Source organism: Lonchura striata, chromosome 3 (genome assembly GCF_046129695.1).
Source record: "Lonchura striata isolate bLonStr1 chromosome 3, bLonStr1.mat, whole genome shotgun sequence".
NCBI classification, from domain to species: domain Eukaryota; kingdom Metazoa; phylum Chordata; class Aves; order Passeriformes; family Estrildidae; genus Lonchura; species Lonchura striata.
In genome coordinates this window covers 1,524,914-1,547,239 of record NC_134605.1, presented here as the reverse complement: position 1 = coordinate 1,547,239, position 22,326 = coordinate 1,524,914, and the positions used below count along the sequence as shown (strand labels likewise).

The 22,326-nt window shown below is 49.3% G+C and overlaps 2 protein-coding genes across 2 annotated transcripts; one reads left to right on the top strand and one right to left on the bottom strand.

Annotated features, from left to right (window-relative positions):
• Positions 1-563: 563 nt before the first annotated feature.
• Positions 564-13,839, top strand: RAB1A (RAB1A, member RAS oncogene family). The gene is given in 7 exon segments (XM_021555856.2): positions 564-876; positions 879-948; positions 6,869-6,941; positions 8,894-8,989; positions 10,319-10,414; positions 11,404-11,535; positions 11,795-13,839. Coding segments are annotated over 7 exon segments (978 nt in total). The 3' UTR covers positions 11,993-13,839.
• Positions 13,840-14,447: 608 nt separating this feature from the next.
• On the bottom strand, positions 14,448-22,326 carry CEP68 (centrosomal protein 68). The gene is made up of 7 exons (XM_031504216.2): positions 22,272-22,326; positions 19,803-20,231; positions 17,875-19,302; positions 16,677-16,799; positions 16,370-16,466; positions 15,756-15,902; positions 14,448-15,072 (listed from the first exon to the last, which is right to left on the bottom strand). The coding sequence occupies exons 1-7, from the start codon at positions 22,272-22,274 to the stop codon at positions 15,041-15,043; spliced, it is 2,259 nt and encodes a 752-aa protein (XP_031360076.2). The 5' UTR covers positions 22,275-22,326; the 3' UTR covers positions 14,448-15,040.

Sequence of the window (22,326 nt, the reverse complement as noted above, 5' to 3'; positions counted from 1 at the left end):
ATGGAGCCGGGGATAGACCCCGGGGATGGAGCCGGGGATAGATCCCGGGAATAGATCCCGGGATGGAGCCAGGGATGGACCCCGGGGATGGATCCCGGGATGGAGTCGGGGATAGACCCCGGGGATGGATCCCGGGATAGATCCCGGGATGGAGCCGGGGATAGACCCCGGGGATGGATCCCGGGATGGATCCCGGGATGGAGTCGGGGATCGATCCCGGGATGGATCCCGGGATGGAGCCGGGGATGGATCCCGGGAATAGATCCCGGGATGGAGCCGGGGATAGACCCCGGGGATAGACCCCGGGGATGGATCCCGGGATGGATCCCGGGATGGAGCCGGGGATGGATCCCGGGAATAGATCCCGGGATGGAGCCCGGCCTGGCCCTGGCCCCGCCCCCGCCCGGCCTGGCCCCGCCCCCGCCCCGCCCGCGCGCTGACTCGCCCGGGCTGCCACGTCTGCCCGCTGACGTCACCCTCGGCCGGCGCCTCCCGGCCAATCAGCGGCGCCGGCCGCCGCTCCGAGCCGACGGGGCCGAGGGAAGAAAGGCCGGCTATGGCGCATGCGCCGCCGCCGCCGCGGCGGCCGCCGGGAGAGCGAGTCCGCCGGAGGGGGCGCGGCCGGCGGGAGGCGGCGGCGCGGACTCGGTTTCCCGTGGCGCCCCTCGGCCGCCCCCCGGCCATGTAAGCGCTGCTCGGCGAGCGGCCGCCCCGTTTCCTGGTCGGGCTCCGGCGGCCATTTTGGGCAGCGGCGCAGCGCGGAGGCCGCGGAGCGGGCGCGGGCGGACGGGCCGAGCCGAGCGCCGGGCGATCGCGGCTCCCTCGGACCAGCGCACCGCGGAGCGCCTGCCTGGGCGGCGGGAGCTGCCGCCGCACCGCCCCTCACAGCGCGCTCGCCGTGCCTCGGGCCGCGGGCCCCACGGACATGTCCAGCATGAACCCCGAATAGTGAGTGCGGGACGGGGCGGCCGCGGGGGCAGAGGAACCGCGCCGGGCCCGCCGGCTCAGGGGCCCGAGGGGCCGAGCCCCCCCCCGGGCCCGCGGAGCCGCGCCCGGGCCCGAGCGGCGGCGGGGGAGGAGGAGGAGGAGGAGGAGGGGCGGGAGGCAGCGCGGCCGCCCGGGTGGGTCCCGGCGGGCCGGGGGGGTCACTCGGGTCCCGGGGGGAACCGGGATCGCGGGGCCGGTTTTCCCGAACCCCGGGATGCCCATCGGGGCCTCGACTCCAACAAGTGCCCGGGGCGGCGGCGGCGGCACCCGGCCGGGCCCACCCTTCGCCCCGGCCGCGGTCATGTGTGTGTCACATGGCGCTTGCAAAACACTTCTGCCCGGGTGGGTTTTGCAACGCCGTGACTTGGTAATAGCACGTTCTTGGGGCTCTTTTCAGCTGAAATAGCGCCTGCTTAGAGAGCCTGCTGACGACTCGAGGGGTTTGGGGGGGTCCTTGTGTGACTATGGCCTTTTCCTTTAGCTGGCCTGCTCGGAGTCGAGCTGTCTGAATTCTGGAAACTCGGGGAGCTGTGTCCTGCCCGCCAGGCTGTCAAGAACAATAAACTTTATTTTGTTCAAGACTTTCTTGCGTGAGTTAAAGGCTTAGTTTAGAAAGAAGTTCAAAAAAATCAGCTGATGCGCTTCCAGCCCTTTCACCTTGCAGGGTTTGTTTAGGATCCTTTCACTGCTGCTGGCTTTGCTGGCACCCCGGTTTGAGGTGGTGAAGCCACTGTCCCATCTGCTGTCACTGGGGTGGCTCTGGTGCTGGAATGCACGTGTGGTGTGACATTGCTGCTCTTGGAAGACACCCGCAGTTTTGTCCCCTCAGCTGAGGCTCCTGACGTGTGTGGCCGTGGCCCCTGTGCTCTCCACTTATGTCACAGGGGCTGGTTGCAGGCACTCCTGTCCATGAAAATCACCTGAGGAGCAAACAAGCAGTCATCGGCTAGTGAGGGAGTTGGCGACACCCAGGAGGTACAGCCAGGAACTCGAGTTACATCTTGGCAAGATTACATCACGGACTTGCTCGTGTAGCTTTGGAAAACACCAAAAGAGTGGCTGGTGGTGGGCAGCGGATGAAAAACCAGCAAACACCTGGTGCCCCGTGGGCCTGATGGCTCTCACGAGTTAAACTCCAATTTCCCTTGCTGAGTTTTGCAGTGGGAAAGCTGCCTGCAGAGTGGTAGGCCACTAAGAGAAATAAGTTGGAGGGGGGTTTTTCCATAGATTTTTTTTTTTTGCCTTTCTTGCAGTCAGTCAGCTTTCCAGACTGATGCAGAGGGTGGTTCCCTCAGCGGGGTACTGAGTGCTGAGGACAGTGTTTTCAGACACTCATTGTCAGTGAAGAGTGCTTGGTCCTGCTGCTGAGCACGGCCGAGTTCTTGAAAGTGAAACAAGAGGAAAAGCTGGAGTTGGAGATGAACTCCAAGTGTTTAATGGCCACTTCCTGAGAGGGTGGTGTCGGCAGGATGAGGGGAGGAGATGGGAAGGGTGTGGCGAGATGGACAGAAATACCTGTTAGTGTGATGTGTGTACTTGGATCCCTGTTAAAACAGGAATGAGATTTAAGGGATTATGACATTGCTCCTTCTAGTTCCATGTAAGAGGTGCATCCATTTGCCCTCTCAGGAGTGTCTTGCCTGTAATGTAACTCATTCTCACTTCCCTATCACAGCTTCAGATCAGGCTGCAGCCCCAAATGCTCTCTCCTGGGCATGCCAGAACTCCATCAGAAGTCAGTGGGATAGCTAGTTAAAATTTCTAACTAAAAACCTACTTCCTTCAGCTTTCCTGATAAAGCTGCAGGGTTAGGTCCTGCTCATGCAGAGGTTTGAAGGGGAGTTGTGCTTCTGAGAGCTTCCTTGAAGCTTCAGGGCTGTGGGGCAGCCGAGTGGACTGTTAGTTTTTAGGTTGAGTGAAGGAGCTGAAGAGGGGTGGATGTGATACTAAGATTAGTGCTTGGAAGCTAAATTCTGAAAACACCTGCCCACCCAGCACTGGGATGTGTTCCCTCTGTTCCTCCCTCCCTGCCAGTGTTTGAGTGAGCAGAATGTCAATATTGACTCTGTTGTGACTAGATCACGTCGGGTTCAGCATTTCCTGCCCTTCTGCACCTTGCATGTAGCACAAACACACTGGTGGGCAGCCAAGAGGGATCAGGAGTTACTCTTGCTCAGTGCTCTGCCTGGACCTTGTTCTAGACACCTTCCAGCACACATGAGGAAACTCAGGGGGTTTCTGCATTCTTCAGAAGTGTTTGGGAATACCTGTGAGGTGGGTTTCAGTCTTGGGTGACAGTTGAGTGACAGCTCTTGGGTTGCTGGAATCATCTGAAGGTGTTTGTGTTCTAAGCTTTCTAAACAGCAATCTGCCATGCAAAGTGGCATTGTGTCTTCTGGATTCTGTTTCCTTACACAAACAGAGTAATCAGAGTGACACTCATGCACCTCTCCAAAATTTCTGGGATGGTAGAAAAAGAGTGGGGATTGAGGCTGCTGTGAGTACCTGCTTACAGTATAAACCTGCAGTGACATCAGTGATAAAAGCCAATTCCAGCAGCTCCTTGTTGCAGACAGGTGACTGCCTAGCCTTGTCTGTTTTGGCATAAAACCTTCTTGGCATTTAAAAAATCCCCACTTGCCTCCTTATATAAATTAGATAAACAGCAGTACTTTAAAGGCCTACAGGTCCCTTGTTCCACAGAGCTTTGGCCTGCTCTGTCCTCAACTTGATTTGGAGGTGCCTTGTTTGTTTTTTGGTTTGTTTTTTTTTTTTTGGCAAGAGGCAGTTACATTTAACATCTTTGTCCTTTATCGCTCTGGGGAGAGGAAGTTATGGGGAGGATTTGAAAGCATCACTCTTACTCACTGTACCCACCTGCCTGGCTGCACATGCTCTTCCAGTGTGCTCTTTTAAATGACCCAAGAATGGCTGGCTTATGTAAATGGTGAGAAATAATTGAATGATTAACCTGAATTCCCACTGTCTCCCAAGGAGCGTGGAGAGGGCTGTGCTGCATAGCTTAGCCAGCTTCATGGAGGCTCCCTAAACCAGAGGAGCTGATGAGTTTTAAGTTTCCAGCTTTAAAGAGCAAAACTTAGTGGCTTCAGAAATATTTGTGTGGCTCTTCAGGAGTAAATACCAAATATTTGTGTGGCTTGTTGCTACAGTTGAACCCCTTTACCCAAATATTCTATTGGTATAGCTCAGTCTAGAAATAGGTTTCTGCAAATTTTTATACTGTTGCTGTACCCAAGAGCTGTCTCAAGCATCACACTCTAACAAACTGCACATTTGGTTCTTATGGCCCTCAGTAGGCACCTGCTGTCTTTTAAAAGGTCTTGGGAGCTGTATCTTTTAAAGCTTTAAGCTGTACTTAGAAAGGAATGCACTGTAATATTGGAATATGGAGTGTTCTAAACTATTAAAACCCTAAGTTCTTAGAGTCTTGCTTACGCTATTCCCAAAACTGATGAAAGTCTTGCCACCAAAATTAGGTTTTTGTGACACAACAGCCATTGCTAAGGTCAGAGGCAGAGCTAACTCAGTAAAGGCTGTTTCCAGCTGTGCACTGATGCTGGCCCAGGTTTTGGTGGGGCTGAAGCAGGGGGCTTAGGACCACTGTATGTCTCTGTGATTCTGGAAATACTGAAGCCCAAAGCAAGGGGACAGCTAAACAGCAAAGATATCAAATCCAGTGTTCAAGGCTTCTCAGGTCTTACTGTGTTAGCTTAACATTTGTTCTGTGTACCCACTGCTACTGTTCTTGTTTGCTGCTGAAGTGAGAGATTCAATGGGTGGGTTTGGCTGGGAGCTGCTTTAGCACAAGGAGTAACAGAGGAAGAGAAGTTTTCATGCTCGGGGCCTAGGGGAACCTGAATTACTCTCGAAGCAAGTGGAAGTTTTTAAGTGGATCTCAGACCCACAGCTGAAGCCTTATCTCTACCAGGAAGGAGTTAATTTTTTTCCATTAATTTATTGAAGACAATACAGTAACACAATATTCTTGTGTTAATATTCTCAAGAGAATTATAACATGCTACAAGCTGTAAGTAATAATTTGACTTCAGGATTGCTGAAAATTCCGTGTTTATAGGGAACTGAGCAACCCAGACTTCCTGCTGGAGTTGGAAGGAGCTGAGTGAAGGCTGAGGCACAGTGGTGGGGAAGAAGGCAAGGCAATAGGTGTAACTGTGGAGCAGGTCCTGGAGCCCTCCCACCTTTGGTCTCCAGGTTACAGAGTTTCTGCTGCTCTTGGGGACCAAGCTATTACTGGGAGTGAGAAGTTTTGTGGTCTATAGCAGTGCTTCAGCCAACTCAAACCTACTGAGATGTGTGGGTTGTGGGGTGATGTACCTTGAGTCCCCTGAACAGTTTGGGTTGTCATTCTCCTAAAGCAGTCTTGCCTTGTGGTAGTACATGACCTGACAGGTGGAATGGTGAATTCTGTGACTGTAAACTGCTAGGTGTCATTTGACTTTTTTTTTTTTCATCCATTTAGTGCTTTTAGCCGTACACTGTTAGGAAAGGTTGCATTTTTAAGGATGGGGTTGCTACATTTAGCACTTCTGACTCCTCTCTAGGCTTGGCAGAAATGCTGCAGAGACTGGAGGTTCCAGCTGGGTGAGTTGTGCAGCCTGGGCCCAGCCAGGTGAGGGGCACTTGAGCAGAGGAGTGCTGAGAAGCCGTGCTTGTCCATCTGCTCGGCTGTTACCAGCTGGGGATGGATGCAGTTTCCTGGCTGGATGCCTGCCAGCCAGAGGCAGTGGCGATTCTAGGGGATAATAGGGGGGGACAGTGGACTTCAGGCACTCCACATATCCTTAATCTTTACTCTCCTTGCTTAAGTGGGCATAAAAATATGGCTGTTGAACTGTTGTGGTTAAGTGAGAACAGGTCTTAGTCCTGGGCCATTACAGGGCCGAAGAGTTGTCAACTGAGAATGAGTTAGTCAACTTGAGAAGCAAAATAACTTGTGTAAGTGGTGGGTTGTTATTTTTCTCTGTTACTTGTTCTCTAGCATGAAATTTCCCCTTTAGTCTTAGGACTAACACAAAACCTCACATTTTGCCAACAGTGAAATCTTCACTACTCTTTCAAGTGTAAATATAGGCTGGTCAGTGACACTGTGCTTATTCTTTAATGTTGGGAAAACTCAACATTAAACACAAGATTTGTCAATTCTTCCAATGTATCTTGAGAATTACTGATACCACACCTGACATCCCCTGACATAGCCTCATCTGGGAATGACTTGAGCTTTGCTTTAATTCCTGGAATGCGGGTGTGGTATCGGTCACTGCTCATAGTCTGTTGTGGAAAGTGGGTATTCATTGTGCTGTTGCATTCTGCTGGAACTTAAATATTAGTAACTTGAGCTGAGGAAAGAAATGGCTGTGTTTGGCAGCTCCCTGGTGTTGGTGAAGCTGGGCAGTGGGATCAAACCTCTGAGTCCAGAGAAGCAAAGATCATGGCCCTGGAGGGCAGCAGGCTGTTACCACCTCCTGTGTGTTACTTGAGTTACTCAGCCAGACAAGGGGGCTTGCACTCAGTTGCAAAGCATGGTTTTCATCTCAGCTAGACCACAAAGGCTGAGCTAGGACTGTGCTACTCCTGCTGATAGTCCCTCTGTTACCCTCAGAGTAACTTCCCAGGAAGGCACAGTTCCACACAACAGTGCTGTGCTCAGAGCACCTACCTCATACTTCCCTTACCCAGAAAATTGTGAATTTCTAAACTGAAAGAGGAGCTTGGAGTTGTAGGTGATTTCCCTAGCAGTGAATTCATTTACCCTTCTCAAAAGTCATAATATACTGGCTAAGGAACTTCATTCTTGTCAGTGTTTTTCATTGAGTGACCTAATTTTTTTTTCCTTCTGCAGTGACTATTTATTCAAGCTTCTTCTGATTGGAGACTCCGGTGTTGGGAAATCTTGCCTTCTACTTAGGTTTGCAGTAAGTGATCATGCTTGGCAACTATGTAAAAGAGATACTTAGCAAGACCTTCCTTCAGGTAGCAGGGCTGATGTCTGACAGGCCTGGTAATACCAAAGAATAGGTATAGTATTGCAAACTCCTCCTGTTTTCTGAATTTGTGTCTATCTGATGTAATTGTTTCACTGAATTGGAAAGAAACAATAGCAATAATATGTCCAGCTAAAATTAATTCTATTTTTCCTGTTACTTGAGAAGAAGATACCTTAATTTAACTTCCATCATTACAGCAGTGGTAGAATGCTGAGGACGGAAGGAATTCTGGGGCTGTGACCTTAGACATGAGGAGTACAGACCTTGATCAGTTACTTCTTGATAAGAACATTTCAGCCAGATGAAGTTTGATATCTGCAGTAAAAAGACCTACCAGTTGTTTAGCGAGAGAAATAATGTAAATAATACTCCAGGAATAATAAGGCCTTCTGCTTTCCTTAGTGAATGTTAAAATTGCTGGTGAGTTATTCTGGCTCTAGTTTTCTTGTGAACAAGAAAATGTAAAGTGGGTTTGACAGCTCTCAGTAGAAAAAGCTGAAGTCCAGTGAACTTCTTATCTCTGTGCCAAAGTGCAGCTTTACGTGTCCCTGGGAGGAGAGCAAGGGAAGTTGTACCTGGTATTGTTAATGTCAAGTGGTGGCCTGGGTGTACAGACAGCTCAGTTAAAGCCATTGTGGCTGCTGTTGGTGCCACCATGAGCAGGAGGAGGATGTCACCTGCTCTGCTCACAGTATGGAGGCACTGGGTTGGAAGTGACTCCACAGCTGGAGCAGCACTCCCAGAGCAGTCTAGCCTGCTTCACTTGCACATACTTTTGAATTAGTTTTGGCTTCATGTAAATAATCCAACTTTTCTTTTTTGATAGCCAGCTCAAGTTTGTGTTCTGTTATCTGATGCTTCTTCAGCTGAGTAGCCTTTTCCTTTTGAGATGCATTTTTCCAACTAAACTGCTTTACCCTGACATAAGGAATTATCACAGCATACCACACCTGTGTTTTCTTTCTGCTGTAGGTTAAACTAATACAGGCTTTTCAGAATGCCCTTTGGAATATTGAAATGTTAAGGAACTAAATGTCATGTCATTCTGAAAGGCTTAATACTTGGATGTATTAAAGATGTCTTCCATTCACAGCCCAGAGGAATCCCTTGTTTTTTGTGATACCTACTGGTTGCATAAAGCCTTTTGTGGTACACTGTGTGTGAAGTTCTATCCTTTGGGTACTTTAGGAGTAGAAACTTCCTTCGTGCTGACAAGCTGACAATCACTGGAAGGTAGCAAAGACTGACCCAGCAGTTTCTGTGTGCCTTAAGGCCTGGTGGAGACTGCAGTCAGGGCCCTGCACGCTGCTGAGGCAGTGCTTTCCCTCCTGTATCGACACAGGCTGCAGAGCAGAGGCCTCAGCACGAGTACTCCAGCTGTAACTCTAACCTGCCTTAGCAACCAGCTGCAGCAGCAGAGGATCTGACACCCTTGTGTGACTGAGACAGAGCCTCTGACTTGTTCTAGGTAGCTGCTGTGTAACACAGATGAAAAACCATCAAAGGAAAATAAAAATGTGATGTGTTTCAATAACTTTAGTGGTTATTCTAAGTAGCTCTTCAGTCTGCCAACATGAGCAAAGACTGTTTTTTACACTGCAGCTCACAAGGACTTGACACTACAGGATTTCCAGAAAAGAGGCTTTTTTTGACTGGTTTTTGAAACCACCAACCAGGTCTGGTTGGTGCTTTTAAAAGCTGCAGAATTTTTGAAAAGTAAACAGTTGGTGGAAATGCTTGGCCACCTCCTGGACTTTGCCATGAGAGATCAGGCTGGTTTTACAAGGAAATTAAGTACCTTTGTCTGACTGGTGCATAATGAAGTAGGTGACTGCAGAAGAGGTGCAGCTGGCTTGACTTATGTTCACTCTCTCTCCTAGGATGACACGTACACAGAAAGTTACATCAGCACGATTGGTGTGGACTTCAAAATCAGAACTATAGAACTAGATGGGAAAACAATCAAGCTTCAGATAGTAAGTAGCATTTCTCAACTCCTGTGTGCTTCAGTCTGTTGGAGCACAGAGTTATATCCATAGCTATTGGTGGTCATCTTTGTACTTTAACACACTTGCAGATACAAGGGGTATTTTCCCTGTTCCAAGAGGCGAGGCAGTCTTTGCAAGTCTTACTTGTCCTTAAAGAAGGGTGCTTATTATCAAGGCTGTTTTCCTGGAAGAGGAGATTCTGTGCTGGAGTGCACTCATATCAAAACTGGTGCAGTTCTGCAATATTGTGCCAGGATTTGTGTAAGTGCAGGAATACCACACAGTTGTCCAAGATGCCTGAATTCCACAGCAGCTGTTACTACCAGGCTGCACTGTCTTAAGTGCTGGAAACTGCTTTTGTTAACCTGAATGGAAAAACTGACACAAAGGCTTGTAACTGGCCTGGCTGCCTTAGCACTGGGTGGTGTTTTCTGGTTATGCTTTTGGCCTTTCACTTGGAATAAACAGGGGAAGAGACTTGGCAATTCTTTAATCTTGAAGCACTCTAAAAGGGTGACTGGTGTGATGAAATCTAATATCTGTGCAAGGTCAGACAATCCTTGTCAGCCACTGCTTCCAGCTCAAGCAGAGGCTCTCAGGACTTGCAGGCAATGACTCAGGGATTCAGTGTTGTGGAGCAGAGTCCAGCTAACAGCCAGAAGCCTGAGATTCCAGACTCTAACTGTTGTGAGTACAGAGCAGCCCACTAGGAATGCTGTCGCTGCTGAAATCTGTCTGTGAAGTCTGTTTTTAATACACAGCCAGCCCTGTTCTTGACACAGCTCCAGGGAGAGAAATATTTGGGTGAGTCCTGCTCCTGTCCTGGGTGGGACAAGAGGTCAGGCACCTTATGTCCTTTCTTAACTCTCCCAGCAGGAGAAGGGAACCAAGTTTGGTTTGAGTTGTTGCTTTGCTGAAGGCTGTGTGCCGAGGAAGTTAAAGGGAGTGGTCATGTTAGAGATCTGCAGCTCTCTGACCTTATTCCTAGCAGGTTTTCAAGTCCTGCTTGTGTTTGCTCTTCTGACCACTGAACCGTGGCTTCTTCACGGGTCAGGACTGCTTAATGTTTTCCCCAGAGAGATCTTTCGACTGCACTTGACCGAAACCAAACAAATGAGCACTTTAGCAAAGTACATACAAAGTGTAATTCTCAGTTAAAATACGTGATATCCTCGAATCCTGTTTGATGCATAGGGCTTCAGAGCCCCTGCAGTAGCTGTGGTTGTAGTTGTGTGGCTGCTGGGCTGTTTCTGGGAGCTGATGTAGGGCACTGGCTCAGCCAGGCTGCAGGAGCTGACGCTGTCACTTGTCTTGCAGTGGGACACGGCGGGACAGGAGCGGTTTCGGACTATCACTTCCAGTTACTATAGAGGAGCTCATGGCATCATAGTTGTGTATGATGTTACAGATCAGGTACGTGGCAAACCTGTGCCTGCAGAGTTTCTCCAGGCTGATGAGTAAATTGGGAATTTAACAGCTGGGCACATCTTAAGGAGACAGTGACAGAGTTCTACAGGCTGTGTTAAGGCTTATCAAGCTAAATGTATGTGTTTGCCTCTGGCTTGGCAGAAATAAAACCCAGAAATAAAGAGAGCAGTAGGATTTGCGGCTCCTAAGCAGCTGTATCTTAGGCTTAACCTAAAACTTGGTGAGGAGGTAACTGATTGTTCTGTGTGAATACATCTCACCTTGCCTTTGGTAGCAGGAAATCTGAGTTACTGATGGAAGTTGTTGAAAGATTCCTGAATGCACTTGAACTGTGGTCTGTAGTAAAGACCAGCATTTGGAACAGAAAATTGTCAGCCTGTGTACAAGATACAACTGAGCCAGTGTTTTCTCTGAAAGGATCTCTGAAGAACTGGTGCAGTTGTTTGAAGGGCACTTGGGAAGTATAGGATTTCCTGAATTAATAGAAAAAGAACACTTGTTTTCAGTCACTAATTGGAATATCAGTCCAGCATTTCTGGAGTCAGAGGTTGTTTCAGCGTATCTACAACAAGGTGGCTTGCATCTAACACCTGATGCTTAGTAAGTATGTGGGATGCATCTAGTTTCAGCTGTGTGCCACATCTCTTATCTCTGCTACAAGAGGAGGAAGAAGAGCCCTAGATGGTAGAAGATGTTAATTATTCAATGTATGAAGTGGGGAAAAATAATAGGGGGAAGAGTGCAGGAAGGGCTGATTGTGTAGGGCTGGGAACAGGAGCTGTATGGCCCCTGTGGTGACTGGCATGTCCCGAGGCCATCAGGGGAGTTGGGCAGCCCTAGACAGTCCTCTCCCAGGGTTGTGAACCACATGGATAAGCACAGTGCTTCATATTCCTTCCTGATCATGACCAAAGGGATAGTGCTGAACTTCCCTCTTCATCAAGGGCCTTGCTTACAGTTCTCTTATCTCGTAGGAGTCTTTCAATAATGTCAAGCAGTGGCTGCAGGAGATAGACCGTTATGCCAGTGAAAACGTCAACAAGTTGTTGGTGGGGAACAAGTGTGATCTGACCACAAAGAAAGTAGTAGACTATACAACAGCAAAGGTATGTCGGGGCTCGTGTGTTTGCTGGGCTGAGCCCCTGCTCTGGTTTGTCAAGCACAGAGGTTCCAGTGCAGGGAGGTGTCCTGGTGCCACCAACAGGGGCAGTTTAAGGACCCCCTGCCCTGCAGCTCATCCTCAGGCTGGAGATGGGGTGTGGGGTGGGATCCAGGAACTTGTGGGGTATCCAGTGGTGCTCCAGGAAATGAGGTGAGGTATGGACCTGTGTATGAGCTTACTGTTCACTGTTTCTCGATTTGCAGGAATTTGCAGATTCTCTTGGAATTCCGTTTTTGGAAACCAGTGCAAAGAATGCCACAAATGTAGAACAGTCTTTCATGACCATGGCTGCCGAGATTAAAAAACGAATGGGTCCGGGAGCGACAGCTGGTGGTGCAGAGAAGTCCAATGTTAAAATTCAGAGCACTCCAGTCAAGCAGTCTAGTGGAGGTTGCTGCTAAAACTTGCCTCCCCCCCTTTTGTCTCACAACAATGAATTTGCAATCTGAACCCAAGTGAAAAAAAAAATTTGCCTGAATTGTACTGTATGTAGCTGCACTACAACAGATTCTTACCGTCTCCACAAAGGTCAGAGATTGTAAATGGTCAATACTGACTTTTTTTATTCCCTTGACTCAAGACAGCTAACTTCATTTTCAGAACTGTTTTAAACCTTTGTGTGCTGGTTTATAAACGTGTAATCCTTGTTGCTTTTCCTGATACCAGACTGTTTCCTGTGGTTGGTTAGGATGTATTTTTGTTTTGATGTTTCTATTGGCATGTTTAGATGTCAGGTTTAGTCTTCTGAAGATGAAGTTTAGCCATTTTGTATCAAACAGCACAACAGTGTCTGTCACTTTCCATGCATAAAATTTAGTAAGATATATGTAAGATCTGATTTGCTAGTTCCTTCTTGTAGAATTATAAATGGAGAGATCACACTATCTGATTAATAGTTTCTTCATACTCTGCATATAATTTGTGGCTGCAGAATATTGTAATTTGTTGCACAATATGTAACAAAACTGAAGAAATGTTTAATAAATATTGTACTTATTGGAAGTAATATCAAACTGTATGGTGATAAATATTGTCTTAATTTGTATGGCTAAGGGGGAAATCAGGCTTGCATTGTGCACAAAACAACATATCTGTGTGTGCAGCCGTGGCTCCCAGACCTTCCCTGCAACTCGCCCAGTGACTGTGGCCCCAAAGCCTGAGCTGCCATGGTGCTTAAGGCACGAGTGCTGTACCAGGAACACCCAGCTGAGGTTCATGAGGCACAATGCACTCTGAATGTACAACAGTTCCCTAACTTAGTCTTGGAACTTAATTTATTTCTCAAGGACTCCATGCAGGGAATTCCCATCAGCTTTGCATAGCAGGGGAGAGAACAGTATTTCCCTAACGTGAACGATTTCAGCGAAACCTTGAGGAGGTATAACTTTCTACCAGTATGTTATGTCTTTTCTATATACTGTTAATTCCATCCTCTTTTAATCAGTATCTTCTGACTTAGTGCAACAGCTTAGCTTCTATTCCCTTCTGCAGCGAGGCACCAGGAGGGTGACATGGGGATAGCAAGGCCCCCACCAAACTGTTGCTCGAAGTAGGCGCTTTCTCAAACAATTTGGAACTAACCAGCAGCCACGAGGTTTTGGATGGTGTGTGATTCTTTGTACAGAGCTAATCAAATCATTAGTGCCTGATGTCTAGCTAAAAGCCACAGGAAAGCTAGCCTATAACACTTCCTATACATGTAAAATTGTTCAGCTTTATCTAAACTCAAATGTTCAGCCTATTCTGTAAATAGTCTCATGTTTGAAAGACCATGTAACATTCCCCTAGTAGTAAATACACCCTGTGATAGTAAAAATATAGCCTAGGTATGTTGTGAGGTATAAACTAAAACTGGTGCAAATATCCTCTGATTTTTTTTTTTTTTTTTGGGGGGGGTGACTTTGGCTAACAGCTTTCTTCAACATAGTTGCATAAATCAACAGGCAATTGTAATACATAAAGTATTGTCATGGTTAAGTTGAACTCTTCCACTTGAGACCTTCACAATAAAGTGATGTGCTTTCTAGTAGAGATGTGCTTGTTGGTATAATTCATTATAAATGTGACCTGCTGCTCCTCAGGAGCAGTGAGTGCTGCTGAGATCAGGAAGTGAAGCGGAATGAGGTGTGTTGAGGGCAAAACATCTTCCCTGCAGAGAGTGCACAAATGAACTTCAATGTTGAGATGCCTGCTACATACTATCCAAACCAATGTTAATATATACAGTAATAAAAGCATTGCAAAACCAGTTGGGCTACACCAGGTGTTTGGTGGTTCTTTGTTCCCCCTCAGTCACCAATGGGTCTCTGGGCTGGTGCTGTTCCATGCTGAAGCCTGGGGTTGGCTGAGCTGTGTGATGAGGGTAGAGCAGGCCTAAAACTCCTGGGAAAAAGAACTGTAGTTTCCTACCTGTGAGCTGAAATATTGAATACTTTTGCCACAATGGGCCAAAAAACCTTGCCCTTCAAGCCAAGGATGTAGAAGATGGGAGAATATCAATCCTCCTGCACAAACTTCAATGAATTATTTGCTGTAACTGCTTCAGTTTAACTGTGCTTTCACCTTCTACTTGTGCAGAACAGAAACTTCTCTGTGTTCTGTTCACAGGAATGGGAGGAAGCCACAGTGTTCTTGTACAGAATACATCATCACCGTTCAAGTCAAAGGTTAATTAAAGCCACATACCAACATTCTGTAACTTTTCTTGGCCACTTACCTTATTATGCTGCTTCAGAGCTGCCCTTTTTCTGTTGGGGTTTGGAAACTCTTGATGTCATCAGCAGTGATTTAACTGCAGTAGCTAGAAGTGGGAAGGCACAGTTTCACCCCAGGAAACCAGCACAGCACTACCACAGCTCCTGCCAACAGCAGGTACCAGCAGGTTACACAGAACCTGGCTCCTCCCTGCCTGAACTCACTTCTTTATTATTTTATTTGGATTCAGTATTACAGCTTTTTGTGTTTATGAATAACAAAATTGAAAGTTAAGTAGGCTCTGCTTCAGCAGGGAGTGGTAATTATAAACAGGCCTTCAGTTTGCTCCCAAGAACCAGAAGGAGTTGCTATTTCTTGGCTTCTCACACCTATTTTTGATGGGCATAAACAAACCATGAGAACAGGGCTATTAAAATCACACGGCTTTACTTAGGGAGCGCACGGCACACTATGGATTATTGAGTTAAAAAACTTTCTGACGTTTTGCTAACAGAACAGCCCACTTCAGTAAAAAAAGGGAAGCTATGTTAAAAAAAAACAAACCAACTGTACATTCCTGACACAACTGGACATCCCAGCACACCTGCTGTATGGGGCACCTTTCTCAAGCCATGGTACAAAACCGCACTGAAATCAGCCCCGTGGGCAACTGGACACAGATTTTGGCATCTCTGGAGAGGTGATGGAGGTGGTTTGGTGCTTGCTGCAGTTCTTCTCAGCCCTCCTGAAATGGGCTAACGCAGCCTAGGTCTGACAGAGGCAGCACCTGAAATAAAATGAGGTGTTTGATGCTGTGCTTTGCCTGCAGTCTGACAAAGAAAGAAACCCCATGCTCTACTCCCCCATCGCACCAGTGCACAGGGTACAGCTGGGTAGAGGCAGCAATTCAAAAACAAACCAAACCCTACCTAAGACACTGTTTTTCGAGTTTGACACCCCTGAAACACTTGCCTCTTATCTTCTTTCAAGGGAGATGGTCAAGAAATAAACAAACAAGTTTTCTAGCCCTTGTATTATACCTGAAATCACTTGTTTCCCTTTCCCACCATCATACAGCAACCAGAATGTTTCTGAGAAAATACCAAAACGAAACGTATCCCTTCCTCATCTCCCCTGTGCTGTGCAAGGGATCTGGGGAGAGCAGGTGTCTGCTGGACTGCTGTCATCCCCAGCCCTGAGTGACAGGGACCTGCCTGCCCCGTCCCTGTGGAGCTGCCACCGCTCCCCTCGTGCTCTTGGGTTTCATCAGCTGGTTCACCCGCACTGCTCTTTCCCTGACACGGTTAAACATGGCAGGGCATCTATTTTGAGTCTCCCTGCTGCCTGCTCAGGCTTTCCAAACAGAATCAAAGAAATAACACTGGAGCCTGATGTCTGGTGTTTGCTAACTCGAGTGTTTCTCTCCCCGCGCTTCCTCCCCTCTTTGCCTGCTGGTTTGCCCCTGCTTACCCAGGGAGCAGCTGTGTGCTGAGCCCTCCTTGTCCTGCCCCGCGTCCTTGCCCCCCACGGCAGCCAGGATGGACTTGTACAGGTGCTCTGCGTGGCTTTCCAGCTCTTCCGACTGTTTGGCAATCAGAGCCAGCGTGTCTTTCAAGGCTGGAAAGCAAAAACGCCCGAATGGAGGTGACAGGAATGTGATAATTCAGTGTCTGCCAGAGCTGAGAGCTCTGCCTGTCCAGGCAGACACTGGAAGGAAATCAAGTGTTAAAAATCAATAATGTGCTGTACATCCCATCCTCATTGTGATGCAGCATTTGCAGGGGGTGGGGACTGACCCTGGAGGTGCCAGGTTCATCATGAAGACACAGAAATACGGGGGGGTCTTAAAAAAACCTTTGGAACTGCAAGAAAGCCTATCTATAATGCAGCAACTTGACCTCTAAAGTCCGTTTGGTGACTGCAGCTACAGCCCACCCCTTACAAATCCCTTCTTCTATATCATCAGAGCAACCACTCAGTGTGTGCTGTGGTGCTGGCCAGGCTGAGCCAGGGATTTGGGGGAAGATGCCTTGGCCAGCATCACCCATGTCCATGAGCAGCCCCACACAAGTGCTCCTCCTCACCTGGTGAATTCGATGCCATGCAGTCCAGGAGAGCTTCTCCCCTCTCCAGCACGCTCTCAGTCAGGCTCCGGTGGTCAGCCACATCCTTCCTGAATTCCTAGCACAGCAAGGAGAGCAGCGTGTCTTAGAAGGGTTTTGGAAACACACACCTGTGGCAGGTTGCCCAAGGAGCAGTTTCCTCCAAGTAGGCTCCTGGTACTCCCAAATTTGGCTTGGCAAACCCAGTGCACCCTGGACCATTCCAGAGATGCTTGGCTTCCCACTGCCTGCAGCACAGGAGAGCGGAGGAAGAGGAGGTGACACCCACCAGGTAGCGGCGCAGCGATGCCAAGACGCTCTCGGCATCGGGCGAGGGTGGCACCCAGCTGCCGGTGACATCCACCACGGTGTACAGCCAACGGATCAGCTCTTCCAGCTGGCAGCAAAACATCTGCTCAACAAAGCATAAAAAAGGGGTCACGGATCTATTTCTGCAACAGAGACAGCGCAGGGACATGAGAAGGTGAGCCAGTGGTGTTTTGGAAAGCACCTGCTCCCTGTTCCTCTCCGACCCCGGCACAAAACATCTCTAAGCTTGGGAAACCAAGGGTCAACAGGAAACAGGCAAAAATTAATTTAAACTCCTGAGCAGTTCCAGCACTCACTGTGTTCACTATGAAATGTCTGCACAGTGAGGTGCTGGAGGCTGGTAGCACCCAGGCTAAAGGAGAGGTTGGCCTCCACCGCCTCCCACCCAAGAGATATCCTCATCCTCTTCACAGAGCCATACAGTTAATTTGCAGCTGCTTTCCCCAAGGGATTGTCTCGTTCAATTAAGTGCTTTCATTTATTTTTAAAGTGTCTCGGTAAGGGATTATTTTTGTAAGATGCTGCATGAAACCCAGGGGCCTCTGCTGGCACCAAAATCAGGCTCAAGACCTGTTCCTGCTCCTCAGGAGTTTTCCATAAAGCAGTGCTTTTCCCTGGCATTGCAATTTGGCATGACAAATACAGAGAAGATGCTTTTAAATCAACAGAGTTATTTCCATACCAGAGGAGGGAATGAGTTTGCAGCTATGAGCATATTAACACTCCTGTGCAAACAGCCTAGCATGGTTTCCAAATTCGTCCCAGCACTGGGGTGGGAAGAAGATGGAGAGGAGGGTGAGAGCACAGTGCTGGGATGAATTTAATAATCCACAAAATAACCAGGAAACCCTTCAGAGTTGCTGCAGCTCCTGCCCGGTGCAGCAGCGCTGCAGGACGGGTGGGCTGGGGGACCCAGCTGAGTGCCACATCTCCACCCAGCCTGGCCTGTGACACTGAGCCCCAGGGAAAGCAAGATGGGCTCTGGCTCCATCAGAAGGAATTATCTGCTCTGGTGAGCCCCCCTGCATAAATTACCACCAGCTGCCAGGCAGGACACATCATGCAGAACAGGAAGCTTTAATTAATCGGTCCATAAAGACAGGCACATTTTATGTGAGATCTTCCCAGAATAAACTTTATTTCTGGTCTCAGCCTACCTTAACACACTGGATAAGGGACTCGCTCTGCTGGCTCTTCTTTGGATCCCCCTTGACCCGTGGTTCATTTAGGCACATCCTATCCAATGTGTCCCTGAGACCAGTTGGTAGATGAAGCCTGTGGGGAGGATCCCTGTGGATCCAGCCATACAATTCTGTGTTTTCCCAGCTGGGCTTTTGGGAGCTGCAGTGTTGCCACCGCCCAGCATAACCCTCAGTACTCCCTCTGTCATCCCCACCTCTCACTTCTTCAAAAGGAGCCAACCGAGATGAAAGGGGCTGCTTGCTGGTGCTGTGATGTGGAAGGTTATGGTGGTCATACCCAGGCGTCCTTATCGTTAAGGAGAGATTGGACAAAAACTGAGCCAGCCTTTCCAGCTCCTTCAGTGTTGGAGGCAGGGAAAGAAATTCTTCATCACTCTCCCACTCCTTCCTCAGGGGGAGCATTCCTGTGGTGGGTAAAAACCCACTGGTGCTTTTCACCTGCCCTGTGTAGTTTGGACAGGAGCTTCCTCTGGTATCCCAGCTTCTCCCATTGGCAGCAAGGTGCCCAGGTGAGCTTGGCCCAGATGATTCATCCTTAGTAAAACCTCTGGAAAGGTGAGAGGAAGCACTCCTTGCAAATGATGCTTTGGCAATAGGTGAAGGTTCAAAGTATGAGCCAGTTCCTGAGCAGCCTCTTTTCCCAGGCCTTGGGGTGGAGAATCTCTCTGCAGAGGCCACAAACTCCCAAAGTCCATTTTCTCTACTTCCCTGAGCCTGCCCCACTCGGCCATAGATGCTGGTGGACCTGGACATGCCCTCAGGAGAAGCAGAAAAGCTGTCCAGATCTATTCCTGAGTCATGGAGGAAAGGCTCTGGTATCCTTCCCAGCTTGTACCTCGGCTTCAGCGGGTAAGCATAGTCCAGCAAGTCCTCGTACTCCTTGTTGGGGTTCCAGTGGGGCGAGCTGCGGTCCGGAGACGGGGGCAGCGAATCCGGAATGGCACAGGCCCAGTAATCGGCTTGGTAGGAGGAGATCTCCCGGATGCGCCCCACGCTGCTGCGGTAATCGAGCAGAGCGCCCGGGGGCTGCCGCCTCTGCAGGGCCCTGCCTTCCACTGCCCATCGGCAGCTCAGCTCCCGGGCAGCTGTGGTGGCTGCAGAAGGGACGTCCGTGCTGGCTGGCAAGCTCCCGGACGGCTCCTCGGAGGGGCCGTTTCCTTCTGAGGACAGGGCCGAGCTCAGCACGGAGCGGCTCCGGGGGCTGGGCGGGGTTTGGGGCCGCAGGAGCTCTGGGGTGGAAGGACACGGGGACTGAGCTCCCAGACTTTGTCTCCGACAGCCAACATGGGCATCGTGGTGGCTGCCAGCAGAGATGTTCTCCTCGGCAGAGCTGCGCCGGCTGGGAGGGCTGGACACCGGCTCCCAACCACTCGATGCCTTCACCTGCTTGAGGATGGGATGGGAAAGGAAAGGGAGAGAGAGAAGTGCATGAAATGAAGCACAGCATCCAGAAAAAATGGTCCTTTGTGCCGGGATATGGAGATAAAAGCCCAACCCTGGACCTACCATGAGCAGAGGCTGGAAGTGGAACCCTGTTCCATCTGTGGGATGGGCTGCAGCTGCTCAGAGCAGGGCTTGTTTTTAAGGAAAGGCATTTCAAGGGCTTGGGAAGCTGCACGAGTCATTTGGCAGCAAGAGGCTTATCTAAAGGGCACTGTCCTGAGCAAGTTCCCAACTCTGCACTGGCAACATGGAATGAAAGCAACAGCTTGGGTGTTGGAGCCCAAGCCCTTCCCCACCACACATCTTAGCCTGGGCACGGGTGGGCACACTGGCTGGGAGAGATAGAAAGCCCTTGTTGGGACAGCCCTGACAAACAAGTCCCCACCTCTCCTGGGACTTCCTGGTGGTGCAGCAACACCTGCAGGTACAAACCCTCTCACCTGCTGCTCTTTTGAGGAGAGGAGCCAGCGGCCAGCTCGACAAGGCACAGGGTCACCATCAGCATCGGTATCCACTAAGAACTCTTTCCCTGAGGAGTTTGCTCTTGCTCTGGGAAATTTGGATGTAGATGCTGAAGACACTTCTGGGCAGCAGCTGGAGCCTCCGTGAGTAAGGTCAGTGGCCATGTGACTGTGTCTGCTCACTGCCACACCCTCTGTCCCTTGCAGGCTGGGCTTGGCTTCCTCTGTCCCTAGAAGCTGGTGCAGGCTCCCTGCCAGCTCCGGGAAGTCCATCCCCGTGTCCGTGCTGTCCCACCTGCCATCGGCCTCACCCTTCCCGCTCAGCGACTCTTCAGAAGGTGATCTTCCCACATCCACGGCCATCCGGACACAGCTCCTTCCACGGGACGGTGTTGAGCCTCGGGCTCTCTGGAATACACAGCACACAGCAATGGCATCTCAGTGTCCCCCCTTGTCTCCACGCCAAGAAATTGGGTTTGCCCAATAACAAAGAGCTGAAGCATGATCGGGGTGAGACCCCAAAATTCATAAAGGAGCATCTCGGTACACCAGGTGGGACAGCAGAAAGAGCAAACCCTCACATCTCAGCAGCATTTTCTGCTTCAGAGGATGTGACGCACAGGGAAAATCTCACTCCAGCCTGGCCACACCAGAACAAACCTGGGCTTGGTACCAGGCACCGGAGTCCTGCACTGATGGCCAATGTCCCCAACACTGGGGACAAAGGAGACATCATTAACTAGGACATGAAGCACCTTGTGGCGTGGCTGAGCCCTGAAGGCTGTTGGGGTGGAAAACTGAGCGTTTTTTAAAGATACAAACCCAAAACCTTGAAGTGGAAGCCACCCAGAAGCAAGAAGAAGCTATAAAAAGTTAGAGAGGGAGGTAGGAGGCTGTAAAATTCAAACCTGGAGCTCAGCTCTGCATTTCATGAAATTAACTCTCTGGGAAATTAATTAATGGAAATACTTGCACTGACTGGGTTTGGGTGAGGAGCTGCTGCAGGATAACCCGTGAGCCAAATGAAGGAGACCCAACACAGCCTCCTCCAGCAACTGCAGCCCAAACCAGGGTGCTGGCAGCAGGGAAATGGCAACAGAGTGGTTTTGATGGTGCCAGCAAAGAGACCAGCCAAGGGAGCATCAACACCAAACTTAGCTAAGAAGAAATTTAAATTTAAAAAAAAAATGAGGTGAGAAAGAATTCCCAAACAATCCTTGGAAGTGGGAAACAAGATGATACTCTCTCCTGCCGCCAGCTCTTTTGTCACAGTCTCGTTTTATGATCCACCCCTCCCTCCGACAAGCGGGGTTTTCCCACGGGCACGGGAACAAAGAGCGGCGGCAGGACGCGCCGGGTCTCCAGGGGAGACCGAATCCGCAGCGCAGGCACAACCTGCGGCAGCCCCGCAGCCGCCCGTCCCCTCCCGGCGCCGGCAGCTGATCCCGGGGGAACGAGCACAGCCCGAGCCCACACCCCGTGGCCCCCAGCCCACAGCTGGACCCCCAGCCCACTCCTAAAATTGTTACCAAAGCCAACTCTACGCACGTTACGTTAGCTGAACTGGACTGCACTGCTCTCTTCTGCCCTCGGAAAGGTTGCATTTCCACACAAAGCCGTGGGGTTGTTGTAAAAAATGTAATCAATAAATCTGCCCTTGTTACGTGACTTAAAAATATATATAAAAGGAAGAAAAGCTTAACAAGGCATCAAAGCAGCCTCTGAAGTTTAAAAGTGAATGTGCTGTAACCAAAAGTTGACCTCAGGGCAGCTTTATTTTTAAGATGCCACGTTAAATTCAAAGGGATTTGAACATCGTTACCTCCTCCAGATTTGGTGGTTTGGGTCAGGTGTCAGCCCAGTAAAAACAACTGTAAAAACATCTTAGTTTGACCTTAAATCTGAAAAACATGTGTTAAGCAACATAAAATAAAACTTACAGGTCACAGTCAGTCTGTTATTTTCCTGACTGTGTGGAGGAGGGCAAATATTCTGACGTTAAGATCACTTGTTATCTTATGGAGGCAGCATGCAGTGATTTACATTTCTACGATGCCATTGGTCTTTTAAAAAAAGAGCAAGTGCTGGCTCACAGGTTCATTAAATCTCCAGAAGCTAATTGGATGCTAAAGAGAAACCAGGAAACCTGCCAATACACAGGAGTGAGAGTAAATCTGCTTACTGCAGGATTTGTAAGGGTATTTAAAGGGACACCAGAGATCTCGCTGCATTTCCCAAAGTCTCCAATTCAGGCAGCTGATTTCAATTAACTTCAGAGGGAGCTGGATACCCAAACCACACCCGGACACAAACGAGACGGGGATGTCGCACACGCCCCACACACAGAACAGCCGGGCAAAAAGTCATATTTAACAACAAAGCAAGAACACCACTGCCACTAAGTGCAACTCCCAGCTACACGAGCGCCTAGAAAACGAGCTTTCTCACCATTTCCCAACAAGCCCAAAAAAATCCAGACGTCAGGCTGCCTGTGGCGGCGATG